We start from the raw sequence: 14765 nt of genomic DNA, 5'->3' as shown, positions 1-14765 counted from the left end.
CCATACCCAGTCCCTCTTCTTTTTGGGTAAAAAAGCTAAACTGTGTTTCCCATCTGCCTTGCAACTTAGTTGGTGCCATTGGTAGAATCCGATCTGATGCAAAGGGAGTAGAAGTAGTATGAGCCACTACCAGATGTTCTCTGTAAGATCCTCTCTCTTTCACAGATTGCCTTCTGGATGTCAACAACCAAGAAGACCACAAAATCATATATTGAGGCTGGTACTCCGTTAATTGGGCAATAAATAAAAAATAAAAATTCAATGAGTTGAGATACTGTAATTTGGCAGCAGGGGGAAAGTGGTAGTGGTGGTGGTAAATCATCATTTGGTGGAGTTCATCCAATGTAATATAACCTGCTTTCCAGGGTGAATTCTAATTCATTATGTTAAAATTTATGGCTTCTAATACAATATTCTTTTACTTTCTGTAGTCTCTACTTGGGACCTGATATATTAGTACTTTTCTGTATTGTGTGACCAAGTCAACTAATTTTACGTCCAAATCTTCACCTAACATTGAAATATAATAACATTTTATTTTTTTTCCATCTTGATTAGTGTACACCCTTTACAACTTGCTTTGAGTCCCATTTTGGATTTTGGTCCTAAGTCAAGAATTCTAGAAATAGGTATCTTTATTTTACTTTTTATTTCCCAAAGCAAAACCATGGGCCTTGTTATTTCTTTCTGGTAATTTTTGTTAACATTTTGCCACTTTATTTTCAGAGCCAACTCTTTCAATATTACATAATTATTTTTATCACCTGCATGACTCCCATGAGGAAACCTGGATATGGGGAGGTTAATTAACTTGATCCAAATCATATATCCTTTTAATCAGAGGAAGTAAAATTAAAAGCCAGGCAATTTGGCTGAGGGGTCTACATTTTCAGAGATATAGAGTCACAATTTTTAATAAAGAATCAAAAATCAACCTCGCAATTTAAAATATTCAGCAAAAATATTTTGTTGCTTAAATAAGATTTGAAAGTGAATATATTATGCCACTGACAATATGAAAAATTACAAATTAGATCAATATAAAAATTTAAAATTGAATTTTAATCATTTGACTCCTGATTTTTATAAAAGGCACATTTAAAGAAAAGTATGAAATATTACTAAGTATACCATTATTTATTCAAAAGATATAAAACTATAGTATTTTACATAAAATGTCTAGACATCTTGTTTTTGAGTGCAAACTATATTTTAAAAATATGGAATTATACACATATGTATATTTGTTTCCTATGATACCCTACCCTCATTTTAGAAAACATTTACTTCCTAATGCATAAATTCTATCTGACTGCTAATGGATTAAAGACTAAAAGTAAGTCTATAAGAAAATAACTTTGGGCATTGGTCAAATCACATTTTTTTTTTTTACTTGAACACTCTCACCAACTCTATCATGGTTTTATGTTGTATTTGTTTTATTTTTACTAATATAAAAGATGAAACAATATGTTTACTTACTACAGACTGACATATCAAGAATAATATATTAGATTATGTTAGAGTTGCTTTGCTATCATTTAATGTATGTCATTTATTGTTTAAATAAAAAAGAATTCGAGCTTACCTTCTTCTGTAGGACACAATGGAAAATGAATATAAACATTCCCTGTAGAGAATTGAAAATGGTGAAGAGATATGCCATGATGACTGTGCTTTCATTAATATACATGAGTCCAAAGGCCCAGGTCAATCCTAACAGGCAGAGAAGAGCTATTGCACCTATAACCCATGACCTGCAAAAAGAAAGGAAAATTTAGAATTATCAAATAATTGATCTTTAATACAACCATATCATATCAAAAATACTGACACTGAAAAAAATGTTATGGTAAGTTTTACTGACAGAAAATGTAAGACAGGTGGTATAAGTACTTTGAGATTTTAATGGGGCTACAAGTTATCAAGATTGAGGAAATATATGTGAATGAAAATGTTATGAACACAGAAATTCATTTAAGCAAAAGCAGATTTGTTCCATAAATTATTCATGTATTTGCAGCACATATGCAAATGGTATGGAGATGTAATTATGGTGAATGGCAAGGGGGAGAATTCTGTAAAGTTATATTAGTCTCCACTGGTCTCATTGGCATAACATTTGTTTGATTGAACTCCCTCTGTTATTGCTTCATCTGAAATAATTTTACCCTATTTTTCCAAATTTCCTCTTTTTCCATAAAAACTTTATGTTGACTGACAAAAACATAACTCATATTATAAGGAGCCAGTTTTCAGAGTACACATATGAACTGAAAAAGACCTTTTCTTTCTTTTTTTAATTCTATACCTATGCAGAATAAGTGTGCCATATAGTGGATGGGAATAAAACAGTTCCACTCTACTGGAATCACCCTGGCTTTACTTTCATTGAGTCTTTGGATTACTATCTTCTAGGTTATGTTGGACTAAATTTTTTTTTCAGTAAGATATTTTGCAGTTTTGTTGAAAAGAAGCTTAAAGGCTCAGGGAATCTTCATTTTTGGAAGTGTCTGTAAACTCAAGGGAGAGGATGAAGCTGAGAATGGGGATGGAGTGGTATGAAAAGAGTAGTAGATCATGGAAGACAAATTCTCACTCTCATTCCATTCTCTTAGTTTCTTCCAAGCTGCCATTTATAATAGTAATAAGTGGGTGAATAAGTTCATATACTTGTGGTAGGCTATATATTTATTATTAACATAAAATGAATTATTCTAATAGATGGGACTCCAATAACTGGAAATGGAATCCTTCTCAACTTCTAAGCATATGGGAGAACAGGACCAAAGGAATCAAGATTGCTATGCACTCATAAACCCATCATTTTCTTTCCCAGCATGCCTTCCTTAAACAGAGCAAACTAACGTTTCTTTTCAGCAGACTATAATCCTCCACTGACACTGTCTAAGGAAGAAATATTTATGAGGATGGGAACTTTGCAAAAAGAAGTGGAAAATATGCATATCTTTTACCATAATTTTGAGTTCCAAGTTTTTTTTAGAAAGAATTACATGGTCCCAAAGTCATATTAAAAAAGGATAATAAGTATTTACTATTTTTCTCCCACATCAATCAGTCACTCTATTTCAGATTTAAGTGCCCTCTAAACTGATAATATTTAATATTAGACATTAACACTTTTTAATTAAGAATCCCTATAGGAAGTTTTCTATTACATGTGGTCTATTTTCTTATATTAAGTAGGAAACATCTTAGATGTTAATATTTTATTCTACTACTGACTTCACAAATACGGGAACATTGAAGGAAAAGCTCTCCGCTTTCTACAGACATGGGAAAAAGGAAAATTGGAAAGAATTGCCATTAAATCAAGGCAAAGTTGCTATTCAGATTTAGAAATAAGATGTTAGGAAAAAATATTCAAGTCAGCTATTATCCACTAGAAAACGTGTGATGGGGCCAAGGGCTATATGATGTAAAACTGCAATGATCTCCAACTTCAAAAGCAAAAAAATAAGCAAAAGCATGAAGAATTAAGTGAAATGGCATTGGGAAAAATGAAAACAAAGGACTCTTCACCAGAAGAACAAACTGAAAGTCTATAGCAAGGTTGCCCATAGGTTGCCAAATTGTAGTTTATTCTTGCAGGACATGTCATTTTAAAACATATATGAAAAATGTGCCCAAATTAACATATATACCTATATTTAATAGACCACTACAGACTTGTAGCTGTGTTTCAGAAACTTAAATATATTCATAAACAATGAGATTAATAATCAAGTTACAGGTGTCAAATTTGAAAGGGATAATTTTGGATATGTAAAATTTAACTTTTGTGGGAGACATTTTTTTTTCCTTTTTGAAAATTTAATATAGCAAATCATTAAAAGCAATAGTCAATGGGTAATTTCATACCCATAAGATCATTTTGAAGATATACTATAAAAAAGTAATTTCATGTGAATGATGCCCAAATAGACAACGGAAATGCAGACATATGCAGCACAGAGGAACATATCACAATGTAAAAGAAAGCTATTCAAAATGAAACAAGTCTGTCCCACAGGAAATGCTATTACTGTGGTGCTGAATTCAAGTGATATCCAATTAACAGAGGTGGAGCAATTATTTATTTATTTTTTTGGCAATACACCTGTAGTGTACTTATTCTGCACATAAGTTGTATGCCAGAGTATTTTCCTGCACAGTTTGCTCTTCTGCCTCAATGTGAATGACAGAAGCTCTAGTGATTTTTCAGTACTGATCTGACAGCTGGTTCATGGGACCACACTGATAAATGGAATTTATCAGCCATTCAGGTCATTCTTACTTGATGAAGGGTCTGTTATCCTCATAGCTAAAGAATGCATAGACATAAAGACAAGAACACCAACATTAGCATTTTATGACAAAGAATTTCATATGAAAAAAAATATTCTCCTTCTCCCCAAAGGCCTCTGTTCCCCACCTCCCTAGAAGGTATTATAACCTTCCCTTTATATCCAGAGGTAAATCCTAAAATGACCAAGAGAACTTAAATAACAAGGAATAAAATCAATTTTACAATACTGCAATATCCCTTATGAGACTCAAAAATTTCATTTTTTTCATCATGTGCTCATATTACTTGTGACTTGACAGAGACATTTATTTCTTAGAGATCACATTTCTCTAGAGAATGAGAAATTTTATGAGCAATCTGGAAAAGGCTGGGGGGCATGCTTAAAATGACAGATTTCATGTCACCTAGAGGTATCCTTATTCTGTAATATTAGAAGGTAAGATTACTTAATTATGGACACTATGCTTCTAAGTAATTTTAACTTACAGATGATTAACCTGAGTTAAAGCTGAATGTTATAGCTCTTTGAAAATAATCAATCTTGATTACTTTAAAATTCTTAAGAGTTTACTGTGAAATGAAACTGAATAGTCTTTTTATAGTAATAGAGGCAAATGTGCAGCACCTGTTTTTTGTCACTTATACTTACTAATCTTTTAATCTCATTCTGATAAAATAAAACCCTAGTGCCCAATGAGTTAAGATAAATTAGGGAACATTTTGGATCATCTTTTTACAAACAAAATTTCTTTCAGAAAATTGATAGAACAAAAAAGGAAGAGAAACCATCTGTACTTTTTTCTTCCCTCTTGCCAGAGGCAATGTATTTTTTTGTATTATGCGTAAAAAAAAAAATGCTCTCACAGGGGCCCTGTCTGTGATGTATTTTGAATAAAGAGAACCACTGATAAAAACTCACTCTCCTGATGAAACAGTAAAGAATGGAGTGAGAATTTGGTATTTGAAGTCAGTTTGCCTGGGGTTTACATCCTTGTCCAGTCACTTACTAGCTATTCAGATCTTAAAAAAATTAATTAACCTGTGTTTGTGCCCGAGTATATATCTATAGAATGGTAGTAATTATAATCTAAGTTATTTTTATTACAATATAAATTTCTCGGGACAAAGAAATGATTTATTAAATGCTCAGAACAGTGCCTAATACATAATATATCCAATAAATAAATATTATATAGTTATTATTACTAGACTGTTAAAGCTAGTAGACAGACTGAAAATACAAAATTATTCACCCAAAGAATAAAACACTAGGGCTATACAAATTGAGTTATTAAGTTCATTTGAGGATGTTTCAGGAGTAATATGATGTGGTAAAAGAGATGTGGCTGAAATAAATTTGTAGATGGAGCAGGGAGTAACTAGAACTGTAGATCCAATATGGTAATTACTGGCCAACAAATGGCTATTTAAACTTCAAATTCATTTAAAAGTAATAAAGTTTAAAATTTAGTTCTTCACCCACATCAGTCACATAATAAGTGCTCAAAACCTTCACATAGCTAGTAGGTACAATACTGGATGGTTCAGTTCTAGAACGTTTCCATCATCACAGGAAGTTCTATTGGATAATGCTGAACTACAACACTCAAAAGAGAGTATTTATTCAAGAAATGTACTCAAAACAGGTATTTAAAGAATGCCACGGATATGCAAAAGACAGAGAAGAATTTCTGAGAAGTGATTATAATTAACACTTATAAAAAGTACCAGTGTAGAAATGCTTGTAGTAAATATCTACATTTCAATAGCTAAAAGTTATAAAACAACACAATATTTATCCTAGTATATGTGTTCCAACTGCATCAATATAGTCCATCTGCTATGGAATAATTCTTTCAACATCAAATCACATAGTACAGTGTTAGGTAAAGACAAGTACAGGGGTTAACATCGGAATACTTGCAAAAAAATTTTTTTACAAAATTGTATCAAGGTATAGATGTTTTAAAACTTTCAAAGGCTGCACACTTACTGCTGATGTGTCATGTTTTACTTTTAATGGGATATATGAAAATAAGAGAGATCAGGGTGCATCTCAGTAATTTCTGTAGACAATTGTGGGGTGCAGTCAGTTGCTCCACCCAATCACAAATACTGCTAATTTGAGATTCCCTTAGAATAAGCTGCAGCCGTGTGTTGTAGTAGAAATAATGTTCACTGGAATGGGAGCAAAAGTGAATTGTGACATTTCTAGGTTTTGTCAATTACAGGACTGGAATTGGGCTCCCCCTTACCATTTGTGCCTTCCTTTTTACTAGAAAAAAGTGGTAGTATAGCCTCATATCCTGAAATGGAAGCTGCTTATTGATATGAAACGAGTGTTTTAGATTTAGACCACTTACTTGTAAGATTCTAGTATACCAGAGTTTAATACACTATATTAGACCTTAAGTTTAAAAACATTTTCCCAATGATTTAATCTGTACAATAATTAATAAAGTATTTAATTTGTTTTATTAGCTATAAGGATTTCAATTACATATTCGTATAGAAATTCATGTTACTGGACAAAAATATGTATTCATTACTTTTTCCTCCGGTAAAAATAAGATAACAGAAAGTGGTTTAAAAGAGAATATCAATAGAAATTACCTAGGTCAGAGAGTTCCATTATTTTTTGTCAGATATTTTATTAGCTTAAAGAATTTGGTTTTACAATGTATCTCCGTCAAATCCAAGTTAAACTGATGCTAACATTGGGAATGGCAAAGCAATGTAACTTTGATTCATTTATTTATATTTTACATAACATATCTACAGAACTAGGTTGTAAAACTGAATAATTTTCATTTGGGTTTACCAATGAATATCCAGTCAAACAAATATCCTTCTTGGTTGAATAACTGAAATGTTCCACTGCAATATTTTAAGTTTTTATCAAAATACAGAAACAAAAGTCTAAAATGTTCTTGGTAGATACCATCAGAAATTTACAGGTGACCTTATAATTTATGAATGTTGATTTATTGAAGAGCAAACAAAATATCATGTACAAGTAATTTTCAAGACAATAAGAAAAGAGTTTTTTATTTCAAAATCATATTTTCTTTGGTAAAATCTATTATTCTAACTAACATCTAAAGTTTTATTTAGATACTGTCATACAATTGACCTTAAAATTCAATATTAGAATAAAGATCAGAATTTTCAGGAGCCTCTGCATAGACTGATGATAATTAGGCACACATTAACATTAATTTTATAGAAAATTCCAAAGCTTACACACACAAAAGCTATTAATGTCTAGTTCCATAGAAGCTTAGCTCAATCTAATTTTAAAAAGGATAGATTTCTTAACCAAAATATTAACCTATTCATGCTATGATGTAAAGATATAATATCAGTCTAGACAGATGATAAATTGGCAGAAATAACATAAACAAAGCTGGGTGTGAAGGCACACACCTACAATCCCAGCAGTTAGCGAGGCTGAGGCAAGAGGACCTCAAGTTTGACATTAGATTGGACAAGGTAGAAAGACTTTGCCACAAAATTAAAAAAATAAATAAATAAAAATAAAAAGGAAAAGGTCTGGGGATGGAGCTTAGTGATAGAGAAGCACTGGGTTCAATCCCAATATCTCTACTCTGAAATTACATAAATGAATCAAGTTAGTTATACAAACTTCTTTCTCTGACTTCAGGAATCATTAAACACAAAAGAAACTTATCTTTGGAATAGTTTTGAAGGAAATATCTAAAATTGAAAATATAAAGGACATAAAAATTTTAATTAGTTTTAAAAATTTCATTCTCATTATTGTGGATTTTTTTTTACTTAGATAGTCCAGAATATGTTTAATAATAGGATGGGTAAACCTCTGTGTGATGGAAAGTATGTCTGAGAGTTTAGTCCTAAGCAAAAGATCTAGTCACTGATAATTCACAGTAAATAATAGAAAAGGAATGATTTTGGCAGAACTGTTAATCCCATCAGCTTCAAGATTAATACTGTCTGGGTTACCCCGGAATTGTTGGAGGATTAGCTAAATTGGTTTGGTGAGTGAGGTGCCTGTTTAACAGCTAACAGGAGCGGTATCGTGATGTACATAGATAGATATCCTGATTAGTCTTCCAACATTTCCAGTTTCAATATGCAACTTGATTCACTTTCCTTGATATAAAACTAATTTTATGAAAGATATATAGACTCCCCCCTTAAATTTGGTCAGAGTTACTACAATAATTAGAAAGATAATGTGGGTGGGTTTCTCAAGATAAAATTATTGTTCAATCTTCATATTAGGGAGAAAAGATAATAAATACTAATGCACCTGTATAGTAAAGGGTTATTCCCTTTCCCCCTCAGTCAACAACACTCCCACTGTGCGAACTAAGGGGAGTCAGGTACTCAGACTCAAAAAGTGGCCAGAGCAACCTTAGCTGCTGCACTTCCTGTGGGCTTACCTACAGTGATCCAAGAGACACTGTGTTAACCCACTGGCAACCCCTGTTCTCTATGTTTGAAACCACAAAGGGTCATGACAAGGCCATTTTAAGATTGTGATAGTCACAGAAATAGTGAAGTTCATAAATATATTATGTCCTCAGCATTGAAAAATCCACTATGTAACTGTATTATTCACTAAAGTAATCATTTGACCATAAAATAAGGAATAAAGGTGATGAAATCATATGTGAAATGTTCATGAAAAATTCGTTAAGAAAAATAAGTTCTGGAATTGGATTCATTTATTTTTTCTTATGACTGCGAAAATTTGAAACTTTGAATAGAAAAGATAAAATAAATGATCAGATATCTACATAGGAAGAAGATTATATTTCTTTCTGATAGCTTTGCATTATACTCATTAAAAACTGTTGCTTTAATCAGTAACATTTTAACAACCACAAAATATTGTCAGTAAGTTAACTTAGGTTAGTTTTCATTTATTGATATTCTTCACTGAAATTTACAATGCTTCCTTGTTCACTACCAGAGGCCCAAAGGCTTTTAGATCTAAATTGTGCCTCAAACTTCACTAATCCTGGGAACATTAGACCAAGGGCTAATTGAATATGGTCACTGGAATGTAAAGAGATGCAGTAGTTTAGAAATATATTAGAGGCCGTATCTTTGGAGTTCTCTTTTCAACTTAGAGGATGTACAAAAACTTTTTAAATAAAGTCAGGAAATTAATAATGTTTTGTTGTGTTGCCAAATGTGTTTTGACAAGTTGAATTTCTGCTATACTCTTTCTCAGGCCATATGGCATCATCACCTCTTTCTTCACCAACTGCAAGAGAAACATGCATCATACCTCTTCTGTGAATAAACAACTTATTACAAATTGCTTGTAAGTACAGCTAAAACACAAAAAAAGCACAACCAAGTATTTAAAATACCTCTGTTCTTACTAAAGTTTCCTTAAATGGCATTCAGGGAGTCACTGCAGCACAGTAGGAATCAGACAAGTTTTATTTAAAGTTGGATAAGTAACTTATTCTTTATAAGACTTTTGATAAATGCTATGAACTTTCATATATTTTACTAAAAATGGGTATATACATGCAGATTTCTCATGAATGTGAAACAGAAACCCGGAGTACTGCAGTGTACAGGAGAAAGCTAAGCTTAATTCATAAGTATATTGTGACCTCTGTGTTGAAAATGACAGGTTATAAAAACTGAAGTTTTACAAGCCTCATGTTAGTTGATAAAATAATGTAACTGGGAACTGTAAAGTTGAAGGGACCCAAGGATAGAGTAGTCTATGGCCCTTTGAAGAATATCAATTAGAACTTCTGAAGCCCACACTGAATTTTTGAATATGTCACTTAAATGAAAAAATGAAAATCCATTATGGTTTTTCTGGTAAAACTTTTGGAAAAAAAAAATCATACTGAACAGCTAGTGAAGCAATAGTAGTTGCCATTACTTGGTCAGTGAACAGCCCTAATTAATTACTCACAGTCTCTTTCAATTTTATTTTTAATATAGAAGCCCAGTGAGATGTAGTTGTTCCTAGTTAAAATTGTTACTAGGAATTTTGGCACAGGCTTTCTAAACCGATATTAAATGAGAAAAGAAAATAAGTAATACTACAAAAATAAGTAATATAATGAATAAATCCAATTTTGTAAATACAGAAAAAGCTCTAAAGTAAAAAATAAAAAATTTTTATTTTGTTCTGTTTTGTCTTTTGGTACTGGTAATTAAACCCAGTGTGCTTAACCACTAAGCTACATCTTCAGCTCCTTTTATTTTTTATTTTGAGACAGGGTCTTGCCAAGTTGTATAGGTCCTTGCTATGTTGCTAAGGATGGCTTTGAACTTGCAAGCCTCCTGCCTCAGCCTCCTGAGCAACTGGGAGTACCGGCAGGCACCACTGTGCCTGGTCAAAATAACAAATTTTAATAGAGTACATTTTATTGGAAAGAACAGCTTCAGTAAAGTGTTAAGAACCAGTACCAATGAAAGCATATTCTCTGATGACAATGTAATTAAATTAGATATAAACTAATAAAATGTGTACATGCCTATAAATATAAATATATGACTATTAATAATAATCCATTTACTGCTACATTTCCAGAAAAGCCTCCAAGTTCCACTTTTTACAAATAAGTTCTACTTAATACGCAATTAACAAATCATCCTTTTCTTATATATGTTAAGTCTAGATAGAACAGAAGAAAAACTTTTATGATTTAACCATAGGTTTCCAGATAAGGATATTTTAAGAGATAAAAAATTTGAGAACATTTTATGTAAGAATTTAGTTAAAAGTCCAAAATAAGTTATTAAATAACAAAATCTAGTGGTGCATACACAGCATAATCAATTAAAATTCATCCCAAAATAGAAAAGTTCTATTAATCATGCCACTTATTACATGAATAGCCTAAAGAAAAAGAAAGAAAGAAAGAAAGAAAGAAAGAAAGAAAGAAAGAAAGAAAGAAAGAAAACTTCCATGTAAATGAAGAAACTATTTGGTGAGGTTAATATTTTTCATGGAAATACAAAATAACTTAAAATGCTAAGATTATATAGTATTTCCCTTAACTTAATAAAATTATCTATTTAAAAAATCCACAGCTAACATTTAATGTAATGTTTCTCCACCTACTTTACAGTTTCTCCATTCTATATATGTACATATATATGCACCTACACACACTTTGTAGTTTCTCCATTACTTCCAAGATGAGAGAGAGAGAGAGAGAGAGAGAAACATAGGCATGCACATTTTAATTTCCACACAAAAACAAGGATGCAGGCTATCCTTGGAACCGCTCAATATAATACTTGTTGTCTTGACACATAATATAAGAGAAGAAGAAAAAATTAACTGGTATCATTAGAATTGTGAATCTAATATTTAATTATTTTTTGAAGATATCATGATAATTTCCATCAAAAATGTGAAGAACTGTACGAAAAATTGTTAAAACTATCAACAAAATTTCATGTTAGATAGAAATAAAGATGCAAAGATCAATATTATTCTATTAAAGTGGAAAATCAAAGAGAAACTAGAAATCATTCATTACAGCAACAAAACAAAAGTTCTTTAGAAATTTATCTTGCAAAGAATGATTGGGCCTTAATGGAAGAACTCTAAAAAAACCTATATAAGGATCTAATGTAAGACCTCCATAAATGAAGACATATCTATATATATATATATAGCTAATATAACTTAACCTCATAAATATAGTGGCTCTCCCAACTTGCCATACAATTAATGAAATTATGACTAAAATAAAAAGAATTATTTTGAAAGAATTTGAGAATTTAAGGACAGCACAAAGCTTTATGTAAAGGATGGAATGTTTAGTAAATGTTGTGGGGAAGTTGGTTCATTATATAAAGAACACAAAATGTTACTCAAAGAGATTAAAAATTTAATGTGAATTGGGAAACTCAAAGACAAATAAAAGAGAATGTAGAAAAATAAATAGAAATAAAGGAAAAAAATTGATTCCTCGCTTAAGAGAATTTCTGTTGAGAGACATTGAAAGTATATATGATATAGGAAAAAGCTTATGGTTTAAATTCATATATTATAATTTATGTCTCTCTGTGTATATTGTAGCAAAGGAAACATTAACAGAGAAGTGACAAACTGGAAGAAAATACTTACACTGTCAGAAGCATAAAGCTGACAGGAAAAATGAAAAAATAGAACACCTCTTAAAAGAGATAGGAAATCTATTAGAAACAAAGAAGCATGATAATTCTAATGCAGTTCCTTTGAGTATTAAGAAAGATGTATCATATCTTTGGGAATCCTTCCTACATCTAATCAAGCAAGATGCAGCAAATTCAATGAAGGCAGAAAAACCAGAGAAATGTAATAGCTCATTAAACGGGTCAGCTTCTGAGCCACATCCTGGTATGTGTAACATGCTAATATCCAATAATGTCAATATTTCAGCTAATCAATTATTACCTTTTATGCTCAGGGTTTTTCTTTTTAAGCCAATAATTAAAAGGTTTTAATTTTAATCTTAGACCATCATTCTCAATTCTGGAACAGAGAGGACTTTTGTCAGCACTTTGAAGTATCTGGCATTAAATAAACTTCCTCCACACCCAACAGTCCTCAGTATTCCAGGATGCAAATTCATATAGCACATTTACAAAGGTGCCAGGGGCTTGGATGACAGGCCTTTTAAAAATATATAATTATATGTAGTAAAATCCCAGCAATTGGGACTTAGCCAAGAGAAATACAGATTAGGAAATTTTCTAGTGTAGACTGAGCAGCTCAAGATGCTTAACACTACTATATACTGTCTGCACATTTTAATTACAAATCCAATGATTTAATACACAGTCTTTTGTTTTAGGTAACTAAGACTTATACTTTCAGCACTTCTAAATGAGGTAAAGAAAAAAATATGATTTTAAAACAAATAACACTCCTAATTGCAAACCACTACTGAAAAGTAGAACAGTGAGAGGGCTGAAAGCCATATTGTTGTGTTTGTTAAAGGGAGATATTCACTTGGAATTAAAAGAATCTGATCTGTACCCAGGAAATGTGCTTAGTTCAGAAATCCATTTTGTTGATTGATTTGGCAATCAGTGATTATCTTTGTCACCTTCAGTCACAGGTCATTTTACAGTCTTCTTCTGTGAATTGGGTAAAATTAAACATCTACAAAGACTCAAGGTATTGATTGTCTTACATCCCAAAGGTAGGGAAGTGAAACCACCAAAAAACAATTTCTCTAAAAACCTCAGCTCCCTTGAGGTTGTTGCATTCAGATACTTACTACCACCTTGTTAGGTTTGTATATGATTTCAGTGTGTCCTTAAAAGTTTCAAGGAAGCTTGGTTTCCAATATGGCAATGTAAACAGGTTGCGGATCTTTCAGAAGTAAAAACTAGTGGGAGGGAATTAGGCTGTAGAAAGCTTCACCCTTGGAAGGGATTCAAGTAGTAGTTCTTGTACTTAACTCAACCTTGAGTTACTTCTCAAGGTTGTTTTAAAAAGAGGTTTGTTGTTGTTGTTGTGTTTTTTTTTTTTAAAAAGGAAGTTCTTATTTAAAAAAAGAAGGCTGGTATAAAAAGAGCAAGCCTAATCTCTTCCCTTGATTTGGCTTCCTGACTTGCCATTTGATCCCTTCTGTATGCATTCCTGCCATGCTGCCAATTGCTGTGAAATGATGTGAAAAGGGAGCCACTGAAAGAACCATTGCCATAGCTGTTGAACTTTCTATCTCCAACAATGAGCTAAATAAATCGTTTTTTCTTTTCAACTACTCAGCCTCAGGTATTGTACTATAGCAACAGAAAACAGACTAATATACAACCTGTATTCCTTCTTACTAATATCTGCAGATCTCCTCTTTTGTCTATCTTTTCACTACATGTCACCTGTTTCATGTCCATGCTTTAACAAACCTAGATCTTATGATCTCTTACTTTATCTCTCCTCCTTAATGATTTAAAACACACACACACAAATAAAATCACACTTGAGTAGCTGAATATTGCTGGAGAAAAGCACACAACCACAATTACTGAAGATAAACTAAATACATAAATACAAAAGTCTAATGGCACTTAACAATGTCTAACAAACCAATTATACTTCCCCAGTACAAATGCTTTCCCATTCTTCATAAAGAATATTTCTCATCTTCCTTCCACCTAAACCTCTTTTTCATTCCAACTCCTATTTCCTTAAAAAAAGAAAAGAAAAGAAAAAACATAAATAATCTAACAGTTGCAGACACTTTGGTGCCAGACATCTCAAGTCCTTGTACAGTTCCTGAATTTATCCCCTGGCTTCTGCTGCCTTCCACACTTTGCTCCTATGACATCATGTTTTTATATTACCTGACTCTTTTCTGAGATGTCTTTAGCAGAACAACATACTTCTTAGGTGATTTCAGCCAGTAATTCACAGTAAATACCAGTAACTCTAAAATCTCTGTCTCTAATACTGACAATATTGCTGAGACATTAAGACTCCTGATAA

At 31.8% G+C, this 14765-nt stretch overlaps 1 protein-coding gene across 30 annotated transcripts in view; it reads right to left on the bottom strand.

The window, feature by feature from the left end:
• Adgrl3 (adhesion G protein-coupled receptor L3) overlaps positions 1 to 14765 on the bottom strand; it is a 790900-nt gene that overhangs the window by 64978 nt on the left and 711157 nt on the right. For 19 of the 30 annotated variants that reach the window (XM_048784572.1, XM_048784544.1, XM_048784554.1 and 16 more), the window contains 2 exons: positions 4298 to 4324; positions 1589 to 1757 (listed from right to left, as the gene is read on the bottom strand). In XM_048784572.1, the coding sequence (XP_048640529.1) occupies positions 1589 to 1757; positions 4298 to 4324 (196 nt within the window). The remainder of the gene's footprint in view (positions 1 to 1588; positions 1758 to 4297; positions 4325 to 14765) is intronic. The other 11 variants (XM_048784551.1, XM_048784558.1, XM_048784562.1 and 8 more) reach the window with 1 other exon arrangement.

The sequence above is a fragment of the Marmota marmota genome, unplaced genomic scaffold (genome assembly GCF_001458135.2).
Source record: "Marmota marmota marmota unplaced genomic scaffold, marMar, whole genome shotgun sequence".
NCBI classification, from domain to species: Eukaryota; Metazoa; Chordata; class Mammalia; order Rodentia; family Sciuridae; genus Marmota; species Marmota marmota.
The sequence above is the reverse complement of the archived record's forward strand: the minus strand, read 5'-3'. Positions and strand labels throughout refer to the sequence as shown.